At 42.6% G+C, this 13,501-nt stretch overlaps 1 protein-coding gene and 1 pseudogene across 1 annotated transcript in view; both read right to left on the bottom strand.

The window, feature by feature from the left end:
• The window catches only part of GABRG3 (gamma-aminobutyric acid type A receptor gamma3 subunit), a 557,527-nt gene extending 555,357 nt beyond the window's left edge, over positions 1-2,170 (bottom strand). The window contains exon 1 of the mRNA XM_025390323.1: positions 1,882-2,170. Within this exon, the coding sequence (XP_025246108.1) occupies positions 1,882-1,934 (53 nt within the window). The 5' untranslated portion in view covers positions 1,935-2,170. The remainder of the gene's footprint in view (positions 1-1,881) is intronic.
• Positions 2,171-5,040: 2,870 nt separating this feature from the next.
• On the bottom strand, positions 5,041-8,145 carry LOC112628012 (annotated as a pseudogene).
• Positions 8,146-13,501: the final 5,356 nt, after the last annotated feature.

Consider the following 13,501-nt stretch of genomic DNA (forward strand, 5'->3'; position numbering starts at 1 on the left):
ACATCAGATTGCTTCACATGTCTGTACAACCCATTCAGAGAACAAAGACACTCTCAAAGAAGAGGCATATAGCAATAAAGTTAGTATAAAATTTGGATTTTTTAACTGATCTGCAAGCTCTATTATGAAAGCTGGGAAACCAACCCAAATACAGAACAAATGAAAATCATTATGTCTGTCTTCGCAGAATGGAAGGATGAAGAATCCCAAGAGATTCTGCGTATATTTGGGAATCCCCAGTAACAGGACTGTTTTAAGGCAGTGGCTAAGGTATTTTCCTAAGCACATGCAGTAGTGAGGACGATAGTCTGTGTTTCTTTTAGAATGTTAAGAATCCAGAGATCTAAACAGTTGATTACTGAACCCGAAGGGCCGGTCACTCGTTTGAGTTGGTGGCAATAGAAAGGTGGCAGAGATGTGACTGCTGGCCTCAACGCTACGCCCGGTGCTGTCTACCTCCCTCTCTGCCTCTAAACAGAGACACAACCAGGAATAAGCAACCTCAGAAAGCATATTTCCATCTCTTTCACCAGCTGCCTCTTTAGATAGAAAGAAACTTCAGCTGAAAGGCCCAAGGAGTGCTCTGTCTCTTTGAAAGAGTTGCCGGTGAGTCACCGGTGGAGTCGGCTTCCACACTCAACTCAGCAAAGAGGAGCAGTGGCAAGGGGGACGGCCAGGGCTTCCTCCCTCAGGGTAAGCTCCTCTGCCCAGTTCAGGAGAGAGAACTGGGGGCCCCTTGATGTTTAGTAGGATTTATTCATGTGTCTTCCTAGCTCCTTGAGAGTTCACAAACATGAATGAAAAGGCCTGATGGTGGCCAGGCTTGTGCGCGCAAGGACGCCCTCTGATTCTCTGGCTCCCAGAGCCAGGAAATGGAGAAGCGTCAAAACAAGAGGGTTTAGGGGCTAGGGGCACGCTGAGCTTCCTAGGGTGGGGAAAGGGGAAGGCCAGACACTGCTCCGATTTTTAAATCACAGGGCAATCGGCAAGTTCTAGCCAGAGATCCAGCCAGAGAGACAGAATTAAAGAAACTAAACCCAGAATCTCCAGTTGTGTTTACAGCAACAGGGTTTAACCCTTTGGGTCCCACTGTCTTCGTATCCTCATGCGCCCTCTTAGTCTCCTCTGGAGTGGTTCTAAGCTCCCATTAGCTGGCTGGTGTGCTGGGAGGAAGGTTGCGGAATTTATGGTGAGATAATTTCTTACATTACCAGGCAGAAGCCTTATTATCCATTTCAACATGCGTGCTTTATGGGGGTGGGAGTGCGTGTGTTCCTGTGTGTGAAAGTGGCTGATCTGGAAGGTAGGTAGGTGTGCGTGTGTGTGTGTGTGTGTTTGCAGGACCTGGCAGGGGAGTCCTCTCAGACAAGCAGGGCTTTCTGCTGCCCACCTGGTCCCAATCCCCCCGCACCTGCCTCCAATGCATTAGCTCTTTCCAGCCCGGTCTAAACTGGGCAGTTAGAACCACGGTTCCCGGGTTCTTGGAAATTTCAGAGTGATGGAAATGACAGAGAATGTCAGCCAAAGTGTGTGTGTGAGAGCCCCTGAAACAGCTGAGGTGGGAATTAGGGGTCGGTAAGGAGCCAGAAATGGCCCCTGCCCCATGAGCCTGGTTTTCAAAACCCCTTAAAATCACCAGATCCTAAAAGCCTCAGGAGACGAGCCATTAATCTGAGTCCCCACACTCCCGGCTGCAGAGGAGAAAGCAGTCTAAGGGAGCTGGGACAGGTGAGGTGTGGGCCGACTTCCCCGTCCCCTCCCGGCCCGCCGTGCCGCAGCCCAGCCGACGGCTGGCGCGCCAGGGACTCCGACAGACAGCGCCCCCCGCCGCCCTGTCGCCCAGCTCGGGGCCTCCGGGGATGCGGCCCCCGCGCCACTTACCGCGCGTGCAAGCCCGAGAACAGGCAGAGGAGGAGCAGCAGCTTCGGGGCCATGGTGCCGTGGAGCTCGGGGCCTCGGCCGGGCGCGGCTTCCTGCAGCGCGGACCTCGTCCCCGCCGGCCCTCTCTGCCCCGGCTTCCTCCGAGGCTGCTAGCGGCGGGCGGGACAGGAGTCTACTCCGGCGCTGGCCGCGCCCCCGCGGGGCGCACACGGGACGCACACGGGACGCCGGCCCCTCACGGCGCGCCGCCCCCGCCCGCACAGTGGCGCCGGTCCGCGCAGCCGGGTGGGGGAGCAATGGGCGCCGGGGACCCCCTGGCGCGGCGCCGCCCACCCCGCCTGGAGCAGCGAGCGGGCGCGGGTGCCCAGGCCGGGCTGTGAGCGCTGTGCGGTCGCCGCGCGGAGAGGCGGGGGCAGGCGGGCGGCTGTCCTCTGGCAGCGCCTCTGAGGCGGTCCCGGCGGGGAGGAGTTTCCCCAATTACACGCCTGACAACGCGCAGGGCGAGGAAGGCGAGGTTTGAATGGACTCGGAGTTTGAGGCCAGGAAGGGGGCGGAGCTCCGAGGGGGAGGGGAGGTTGGGGATCCCGCAGGGAGCCTGAAGAGAGGTCCCCGGGGTGGGCACCTTGAGAGCCAGCCCGTGCTCCGCCTTCCTCCGGCCGTTTCTACCCCGTGCAGGTTTCCTCCAGCGCTCCCTGACCTCCCGTGGCCGCCGTCGCCCGGGGTCGAGACGGTTTGCTGAAAGCAGCCCTTTCATCGCACTCTTCGTGCTAAGTCGGCTGAACTCCTGGGCACTGATAAGATTCTGTGCTTGGAAAGGTGGCTTTCTGCGGGAATATTTGGAAAAAAGCACTCCAGATTTATGCCTTTCTTACAGAAAAGAGAGACTAACACGTAGCAATAAACACTAGAGGTAGAAAGGAATGTTAAAGGTAGGAGCTAGGTAGATCCTAAGGCAAGAAACCAAAGACATTCCGTTTGGCGGAAGCATGAGGTGCGCCTCATCCCATGTATTTTCATATTCCGAAAACCAAAAATGGCATTTACGATTTCATTTGTCATAATCATTCAGAAAGTTAGTCTTACACCATGTAAGTATTGCAGTCTCAACAGTGTAGCAAATCCACTAAGAATCTTACATTTCTATCACTCCCAAAAAATTCTTAGAAAATATTTTGTAAGTGCTATTCATAGATTTATGTAAGGGTGTGATAACTATTTCTTTAATATTGTCAAATAGCTTTGTTCGTCCAGGCACAGTGGCCCACGCCGGTAACCCCAGCACTTTGGGAGGCCGAGGCAGGCGGATCACTTGAGCCCAAGAGTTCAAGACCAGCCTGGGTAGTATGCAAAAATGCTGTCTCTACAAAAAATACTAAAGAATTAGCTGAGCATGGTGGCATGGGCCTGTATTCCTCTGGTGTGTTCCCCCTCGTTTCTGGATAGGCATGAAGTGGAGCGGAGTGCAGTTGTTAATGACAATATTGTTTTTCAACAGTGGAGCTGTCATCTCCCTGGCATCACCTTTCTGTCTCTGTGCGGTGCTGAACTCGCCCAGCTCCCCCCTTTCCAGGACTCTTTCTGGCATTCTCATCTTCCTCTGCCCAGCACATCCCTCCTACTTAGGTGCACATGGCCTATAAGGTCCCCTCTTTCATGAAGACTCTGACGCTTGCATTCTTCCATCTCCAACACCTGTACCACACCTGTAGGCTTCAGGGGAATATGAGCATTTATCATACTCTGCCCTAATCTGTAATTTTCTGTGCCGAAATCTGAGTACTTTAAAAATCAATTAGATGATGATTTATTGTTCCTTCATTGCTTATAGAAATATGTCATCTCCACATAAGAGACAAGTCTCACTCTGTCGCCCAGGCTGGAGTGCAGTGGTGTCATCTGGACTCACTGCAACCCCCACCTCCCAGGTTCAAGCGATTCTCGTGCCTCATCCTCCTGAGTACCTGGGATTATAGGCACCCACCACCACACCTGGCTAATTTTTGTATTTTTAGTAGAAATAGGGTTTCACCATGTTGGCCAGGCTCTTCTGGAACTCCTGACTTCAACTGATCTGCTCGCCTCGGCCTCCCAAAGTGCTGAGATTACAGGCGTGAGCCACCGCGCCTGAGTGTGCTGCAAGAATGCTGCAAATAGAAACAATTCTTTTGTGCTTGCCTTCTTAACACAGTAATAGGAACATAAGCAAAAATAATCATCCGACATTGATCACATAAGATGGACCAGGGCAACTCTCACAACATTATTTCCGTTTTGCATCTAGAGAAAAAGCACAGAGAAGTTAAGTCACTTACCCCAAGGTCACACAGCTAGTAGACTGAGGATGTTAAAAGCCAGGCAGTTGGCTCCAATGTTTCAGTCCTAATCACGATACCATACTGCCTTCCTGAGGAGGAGCTCAGCAGACATTTGTTGTTTGGCTAGTTGATGAAAGTTGTGGACTCCTTACCGTATTATTTATTTTTTTGAGCATGAGTTAAAATATTCACAAGTTGTTTATAATAGAAATAGACTGTTACTTGAGTGATTTTGTAAAATATCAGTAAATAAGAAGTGTCCTCAGAGTTGTTGTTATTATTATTTTTACAATTCAATGAGCGGACAAGAAAATGCAATACTGTTTTTACATCCCTGTGCTCTTTATTCTTTTCCTTTCTTGCATATTTCAACGTGCTATTATGGATGAATGCAAGGTGATCCCTTCTGGCCTTTGGAATGCTTTGCTTCATTTATTAGACTGAGTAGCTCAACTTGATACGTCTGAGCATTTTACCTTGGAAAGCCCCTCCCCTCTTCCTGGAAGGAGATTTTGTTTTTTAAAGCTAAATGAACTGGAAGGTTGGGGAAAAATCAAAGCAAGCTTTCTAGGCGTTAAGTGTGAAAGCAAAATGCAAGGTTAAGACTGTTCAAAGCAGAAGCCACAGGCTTTCATGTAGCTCCCTCGCCCCGGTCGACCTGCGGGGATGCTCTGCGGAGCATGCGCAGTGCGCACTCTCCAACCCGCCTCAGCCTCTCCATCTTCAGCCCGGGAGAAGCGGGCGGGATTTACACTTGCTCCCCCTAGCTCGCAGGAATAGAAAGGGAAATAAAAAGTAGGTGAAAGCGAGCGCCACCAGAAGACTGGCTGTTAGTCCTAAGAGGTTAGGTAACCGATCGGTGCTCAAAACCGAAGCGCAGACGCGGCCGTAGTGACGAACAGCTCCAGCCTGGCGCGCTGCTTTGCTCCTGGCTTGGCGCTGGGTCCTCGGCTCTGGAGGTTCTGGGGAAGACCTGGGCTGCCCGCGCAGCGGCGGGTCGGGCTGCACCTCGGCGGGGGCGGCGGGACCCCGGCAGCGTTGCCAGGAAGCGCCTTTCAGTTCCCAGGCCACGGAGCCGCCCGGCTGCCCACGCGCCCGTCACCGCGCATCCGCTGCTCCGTGGCTGCCCCGAGCTCTGCTTTGAGAAACATCCCTCCCGCTCCCAAAACTGTACTTCTGGGCTACATGTTTCGTGGTTTCATATTTTGAAAAAGCGCCCTTCCCTTGTCAATCAAAACAGCACTGTCAAGGGATAATGCACACACAACAAAAATGCACCCATCTTAAAAGTATGGCTCAGTGAACTATTTGGCATGTGTATACCGTATGTATATGAACAGCATATGTATAGCACCTGGATTATTATCTATAACAAATACATAATTATGTAATTCCCAGTGGCTGGGCCATCTTCAAGTCAGTACCGATACTGGGTAACCAACTCTTCAGCCTTTGGCCACAGAAGCCTAGTTTTGCCTCGTCTTGCACTTTGCGTGGATGTGGTCATGCAGTACTATCCATTTAACCTCCGGCTTCTCTCGCGCAGTGCAGTGTCTGTGAGATGTACCCTTATGGCTACATTACCAGTCATTCATTACTTTTTACTGCTGTGCACGATAGTTCTTTGTGTGAATACACCACACGCTATTTATTTGTTCCTGTGCCAATGGATATTTGGGTTGTTTGAAACTTCGGGATGTTATGAATAAAGCTGACATGAATACTCTTGTCTTTTGATGGACATATGTGTTCATTTCTCTTGGTTATCTGACTGAAAACAGAATATCCAGATCACAAGGAAGGCAATGCGTTTAGTGGTAATAAATATTACTACAGAGATTTCTAAAGCAGTTATGTTTATCACACATTGGCCATGAATGAGTTCTGGTGTATACCCTTGATGAAATGTGGCCTTGCCATTCTTTTTGTCACCATTCTGATATTTCTTTATTATTATTATTATTAGACGGAGTCTCGACGATCTTGGCTCACCGCAACCTCCGCCTCCTGAGTTTGAGCAATCCTCCTGCCTCAGCCTCCCGAGTAGCTGGGACTACAGGCCTGCATCACCATGCCCAGCTATTTTTTTTATTTTTATTTTTTTTTTTGTATTTTTAGTAGAGATGGGATTTCTTCATATCGTCCAGGATGGTCTTGATCTCTTGACCTCGTGATCTACCGCCTCGGCCCTCCCAAAGTGCTGGGATTACAGGCATGAGCCACAGCGCCCAGCCTGCCATTCTGGTATTTCATTCTGGTTTTGATTTCATAGAACTTCTTTCAAATTTTTACCAGCCATTGGAATATCTTCTTTTATGAAGCGTCGTGTAAGTCTTTTGCTCATTTTAAAACTAGACTGTTGGCCTTTTTATTTGTAGAAGCTCTTTTTGTGTTTTTATGTTTTTGTTTACCGTTACACCAATTGCTTTAATACATACTGTCAATATTATACAAATACATGATTTACAATATCCCCATTATAGCAAGACAAAGAATACAGTCATAAAATAAAATGTCTTTTAGGCATTTATTATGCCAAGCACATAAATTATTGTTCTCATTATGACATAAGAATCATACTCTTTTGGTGACAAAAGATATATTGTATTAGCTCAAGGTCCACGGAAGAGCTTCCAGTAAGTTGGAAAGTAAAATCTGGCCATGTTTTCTATACAATAAATAGAACAGCAACCACCTCTGCTATCCCTTAAGCATAAAGTATCCCTTTACATAAACTTAAGTAAATGGCTCGTTACAAATAAAAATAAATAACATTTTAGAAACTAGTTAACATCACTGGGCCGAATGTGGTATTTACTTTCTTGTGTATGTCTAAGAAATTTCAACATGAAGTATATATTAAAAATTAGCAATAATTTCTGAGGTGTACATGAGCCAAGCTGCTCACTCTTACTGTGGAAGCAAAACTAACTTCTGAAAATAATCTACAGAAATAATATGTAAACACACAGAGCTTGAGACAGACTAAGAACATCCTTCTATGTTCTATGGACCAAAATACAAAGTGCTCCATTACATATGTAAATAAACACACTTTCATTAGTTTGGAATATATTTATATTACATGACTATGTGTATATTTTATGTACACCATAAAACAAATGTTGGCAGTGTCTCCAGTGACAACATGCATTCTAGCCCCAACTACTGGAAAGGGTATAAAACCTTAATAGGGAAACTACTTTGCTTTGCTTTAACTACAGTTTTTAAGTGAAAAACAAAGCCAACACTCCTTGTTGCATCATGGACTGAGGTCTAAAATGTTCAGAGTCAACAATCTCTTTGGTTGTTCCCCAATGTAACAAAGCACATACGCATTCTCTCTCCGTTCACAAAGTCTGATCATCTTCAGCATTTTGTCTTAAAAACTGCCTTCCAAGTATGAGGGACCCATGCTGTTATGTTCTTTCTGTTGCCTACTTTACACCTGATGTGGCCATATAGGTTGGCACCTTGTAGCACCACACCCATGATAACCATGGCTAGCTACCCTGAAGGAGAAGAGGCCACAAAAGAAATATATCACCTACAGCACTGGACAGGCATTAAGTCTCAACCAAAAGGTTCGATTCAGCCTCTGAAACAGGTTCGTCCTCCCGAGAGGATGCCTTTCTGGACTCAAGCACCCAGTGGCTCTTTCCATCTTCATCATGTGATTCCAACACTGTAGACCCACCACTAGTCCACCTGTGACATTCATCACTGCCCTAAAGTCACACGACAAGATAACTGTCACCATACAAGCAGTAAAACTGCTGCTGACCAATTTGCAAAGAAGATAGACCACAATTGCACTGACTCGAAAGAATAACTGGAAAAGTGAGGCCGCTGGATATCTGATTTTGGATTGTTTTGTTTTGTTAGTTGTCTCTTCCGCATCCAACACTGAAATGTCTTCAGTGTCATCATTACTGTCCTGATGCAACATGGCAGCCCTGTGCCAGCCCCCCAGTATCACTTTAAAAAAAAATTACTATGGCCTTTTATTTTCTTAACATCTATTATTGTTACTTCTCTGAATTTGTTCATTTATTTGTTTATTTATTGCTGTTCTAGGTTGTTTGCATCTCCAGATAGATCAGCTTTTAAATTGTCCCCCAATTTTTAAAACTGTTCTCTTGGAAATATTCACAAGTTTACAAATAAATTTGTAAAACCAATCCTGTAAGTTTCTATAATATTATCTAATCTACAGCACATAGTCTAATTTTTCTAACTGATCCGATAATACCTTCAATAGCATTTTTCCCATATAGCCCAAGAACCCATTCAGGATCACACGTTTTGCTAGTTACTGTGTCCACTTGGTCTGTTTTTAGTCCAGAACAGGTTGTGGCCGTTCTTGATGTTTCACCGCACAGTAGTTTCCGTAGACAAAAGTATTTTGTAGAATGCACCTCTGTGTGAGTCTTTCTCCTGATCAGATGCAGGTTATGCATTTTGGGAAGATATATGACATAAGTGATGTTGCTTTTCTTGGTGCGTTATTGTAGGAAATGCACGACGTCGGTTTATCTCACCGTGGGTCACACTGATCACTTAGTGGAGCTGGAATCTGCCAGTGTCTCCACTGTCAAGCTACTTATTTTTCTTTTCAAATGGCTGACTGTTCTTTGGGGAAATTATTTGAAAATGTTTAACTATCTTAGTTTCAACATGCATTGATGATTCTTGCTTGCTGCTTGTAAAATGGTGATTTTCTAATTTCACTGTTCCTCCACGTTCATTAGTTGGTATCATATCATAGGAAGCACTCCTCCTCTTTTTCTAGTATTACTTTCTGTAGAGACTCATGGTTTCTTGTTTTATTCAATGCACTTTAACCCATTACTGTCATTATTTATTGTTATTCTCAAATCATCCAAGATTTCGACAATAGGAGCCTCTTGAAGCTGACTCCTGTATTTAGCATGTCCCCAATATTTATTGTTTGACATTTGTCTCAATTTTTTTACCTTGAAAAAATTTTAAATTTTCCCCAGGTTTATTGAGGGATAAGAGACAAACAAAATAATATGCATTGAAGGCATACAAGGGGATGATTCGATATAAGCGTACATTGGGAAGTGGTTCCCATATGAACTGGTTAGCAGAGCCTTCACCTCACTTAGTTACCTTTCTTTCCCCACTTACTTTCTGGAGCAACAGGATTGCCACTCATATTTTCTTTTTCCCTACCCTTGAATTCAAAATTTCCCCTTGGTTCCCTTTTTTTTTTTTTTGAGACGGAGTCTCGCTCTGTCGCCCAGGCTGGAGTACAGTGGTCTGATCTGGGCTCACTGCAAACTCCGCCTCCCGGGTTCAAGCCATTCTCCTGCCTCAGCCTCCCGAGTAGCTGGGACTACAAGCTCCGCCACCACCCCCGGCTACTTTTTTGTATATTTAGTAGAGACAGGGTTTCACCATGTTAGCCAGGATGGTCTCGATCTCCTGACCTCGTGATCCACCTGCCTTGGCCTCCCAAAGCGCTGGGATTACAAGCATGAGCCACCGTGCCCGGCCCCCTTGGTTCCTTTTAATAGAGAATGATATTTAGAAAACAAATCTAGTTGCTCTGAAGTATTATTGCTTTGAGACCTTTTAGAGGACATTATATTATGATATAATAATACTATTTCATTACACACTAGAAATTAATGAGCATGTACTGATGTCACCCATAAAATCCTTCCTTGTCTTTGAACTTTCCCTCCAATTTTTAACAAAATTAATATATTTTTTAATTTGCTCAAAGTGCAATATACACGATCTAGTTTCAGAATTACAGTAACCAGGCTACAATGAAAAGAAGACCTCTAGGCTGAGTTCAGAATGTGTTTTCAGATGTTTCTGCTCTCCCCCTTTAAGCTAAGAATACAAGAGAGTAATCAAAATGCTATGCTCAAAAGTTATTTGATTTAGTTTTTTTTTCTCCAGTGTGGTTATGCTATTAATTTAAAGTGGAGCTGAGTTCATTTGTTTCTATTTGTATTACACTTTAGGGCTTTTCCTCATTATTATGGATTTAATTCTATTTTTGAATACGTGAAGTTTTAACATGATCCCAAAAATCAACACTGTACAAGATGAAACAAGAAATATCACGAGAAGTGCCATCCCACCCCATTGCTTCTACTTGTTTCTGCCATACACATACACAGACACCTCCTCTACATAATAATACATTTCATCAATTTCTGGTTTATTTTTCTTTTTCCATAAATAAACAGACAAATAACTATTTTCTAATTCTACTTCCTTTCTGACATCAAACATCACATGCTATACAAAACTTTTGCATTCTGACTCTTCAACTTCTTCAATATTGCACCTTGGAAATACACCAGTTAATGCAGCTCTTACTTATCCTTTTTACATAACTGCATAGTATTCTATTGCATGTAAATATCATAATGTTTAAATTAATCTACTTTGTTGGGGTATTTTCACAGCTTCCAATATTTTGCAAATACATATAATACTGAATCATACAACTTTGTGCATGCCAAATTTTATGCTGTTGAAGGTGTATTTTCAGGGTAAATTTCCAGAAGTAAGATTTCTAGGTCAAAGGGTACATGTGTAATTTTATCATATATTGTCAAATTTCCTTCTCATAGGGAAGTTTTCTCCATTTCTCATTCCCACTATCAATGAAAGATGATACCTATTTTTCAATAGTCTTGTCGATAGTGAATTTTCAAATTTGCTAGATTTTTCCAAGCTAAGGGGTAAAAAGTGATATGACAATATGGTTCTAATTTGTGTTTTGTTAATTATGAGTATATTGAACATTTAAAAATATTTAGAACCAGCTGGGCATGGTGGCTCATGCCTGTAATCCCAGCACTTTGGGAGGCTGAGGCAGGCGGATCATGAGGTCAGGAGTTCAAGAGCAGCCTGGCCAACATGGTAAAACCCTATCTGTACTAAAAATACAAAAATTAGCTGGGCGTGGTGGTGGGCACCTGTAATCCCAGCTACTCAGGAGGCTGAGGCAAGAGAATCATTTGAACCTGGGAGATGGAGGTTGCAGTGAGCTGAGATTGTGCCATTGCACCCCAACCTGGGCAATAGGGTGAGACTCTGTCTCAAAAAAAAAAAAAGAAATATTTAGGACTATCTTTTATATTTTAGCAAATTATCTTTTTTGTCCTTTGCACAATTTTCTATCAAATTTTTTCATATCTTATCCTCAAATTTTACATGTCACAGGCATTTTTCTGTGGCATAAGTTGCAAATAATTTCTTCCCATTTATCCTTTGTCTTTTGATTTTGGTTATATGTTACTGATCATGAAATTTTACACGTTTCTCGAGTCAAATTTATCAATATTTTTTGCATCTGGACTTGGGGAAATAATTAGAACCTTTCCCGATAACTTTCCCCTAAGTTATAAAAGGGTTTGCCCAGGATTTATTCTGGTATTTCTGTGATTTCATCTTCTACACTTATATCTCTGATCCATTTGAATCACAGTCTTAAGTAACATATAAAGTATTGATGTAACTTAAATATTTTCCATATAACCATCCAGGTCTTCCCATACTACTTATTCAAAAGTTCAACTTTGTCACTCTAATTTGAAATACCATAATTATCATCTGCTAAGTTTCCATGTATACCTGGATCTATTTTTGTATTTCTTTTCAATAGCTAATTAATGAGTAATCTGCTTATACCATTGTGTTAATTATAAAGACTTTGTGTGTGTTTTAATATCTGGTTGGGCTAGGGCTAGCTGTTCATCTTATTCAGTATTTTCATGTATTCTTACATATGTATTCTTCCAAATTAACTTTAATCTCAACATATATAGCTTCAGAAAAAACTTTTTCATATTTTATTGGGGTTCTATTAAATTAACTGAGGGAGAATCTGCATCTTTATAATATTGAGTTATCCTATAAATAACAAGGATTACATTTTCTATTTGTTCATAGGTACTTCGCACAGGGTTTTCATACTTCTTATTAAGTTCATTTGTGAGACTATTATCTATCTTTTTGATACATTTTGAATGGTATTTTCTCTTCCAGTGTCCTCTAATTGCTTATTAATCATCAATATAAGCATTTCCATTATTTCATGTAATTTTTATATCCTGCTTGCTTTCTGAATTCTCTTAATGTTGTGTTAGTTTTATCACTGGTTCTCCAGTGTTTTCCAGCTTTACTATCATATTATCTGCAAGCAGAAATAGATGTACTTCATCATACCCAATTTTTATGCCCCCAATAAGTGTCTTGTAGACTAACTGCAGTGGTTAATGCCTTCTGTAAAAATGATAAAGGCAGGAGATAATAGGCACTCTCTTCCTATTCCAGATCATCCTGGAAAGGTCTCCTGCGGAGACAGACAGACTGACAGAAGGAGAAAACAGAGGAGATGCCCATACCTTACTATTTTCAGGGTTTTTATTAAAAAATCAAGAATGGGTGTTGAAACTTGTCAGACCCAATGGGGAGCATCAATTTCTTCTCCACAGTAAATTGCATTATTGAATTTCTTTCTGTTGAATCATTCTTCTACTCCTAAAACTAAATTTGTGAGTTTTCCTTCATTTTGTATGTTTTGGAAAACTTTATTTGGCATCAGAGTGGCATGATCCATGATCTTTATATGTTTGGTAGAATTTCCCTGTGAAGGCACCTGAGCCCTTTGTCTCTCTCTCTCTCTCTCTCTCTGTGTGTGTGTGTGTGTGTGTGTGGGCGAGTAGAAGTTCCTTGGTAATTTTCTCTTTTTTCCATAGAAAATGGCCTTCTTAAGCATTCTACCCCTAATAGGGTCAATTTTGGTAGTAAATTATATGTCCCCAAGAAATTCTCCAACACATATATGTTCTGAATTTTTTTAATAAAGGTGGGTAGGTCATCTGTTATGACTTTTATTTTTACTGTGTCATTTATTATTTTATTTATATTCCCCATTTTTTCTTAAATGGTTTGTGTATTTCATTTTATTAATCACCAGAGTTTTGAGTCATTCATTATATCTCTTGTCTTTGTATTCTCTATCTGATCAAATTCTGCTTTTATCTTTTTTTTAATTTACTTTGTGCTTTCTTTTGGTTTTTTTCTAGTTTTGAGTGGGAAGTTAGTTCATTTTCTTATATTTTTATTTATATTGACATATGCTTAACAATATGAATATTCTTCTAATATGGTTTAAATATATCTCATAAACTTTTAAAATCAAGTATTATTCTACTTTTTGTTTGTAATTCCACTTTTTAAAAATCGAGAAATAATAATTGTACATATATTTAGGATAAAATGTGATGTTTCCATTTGTATACACATTG

Source organism: Theropithecus gelada, chromosome 7a, assembly GCF_003255815.1.
Source record: "Theropithecus gelada isolate Dixy chromosome 7a, Tgel_1.0, whole genome shotgun sequence".
NCBI classification, from domain to species: domain Eukaryota; kingdom Metazoa; phylum Chordata; class Mammalia; order Primates; family Cercopithecidae; genus Theropithecus; species Theropithecus gelada.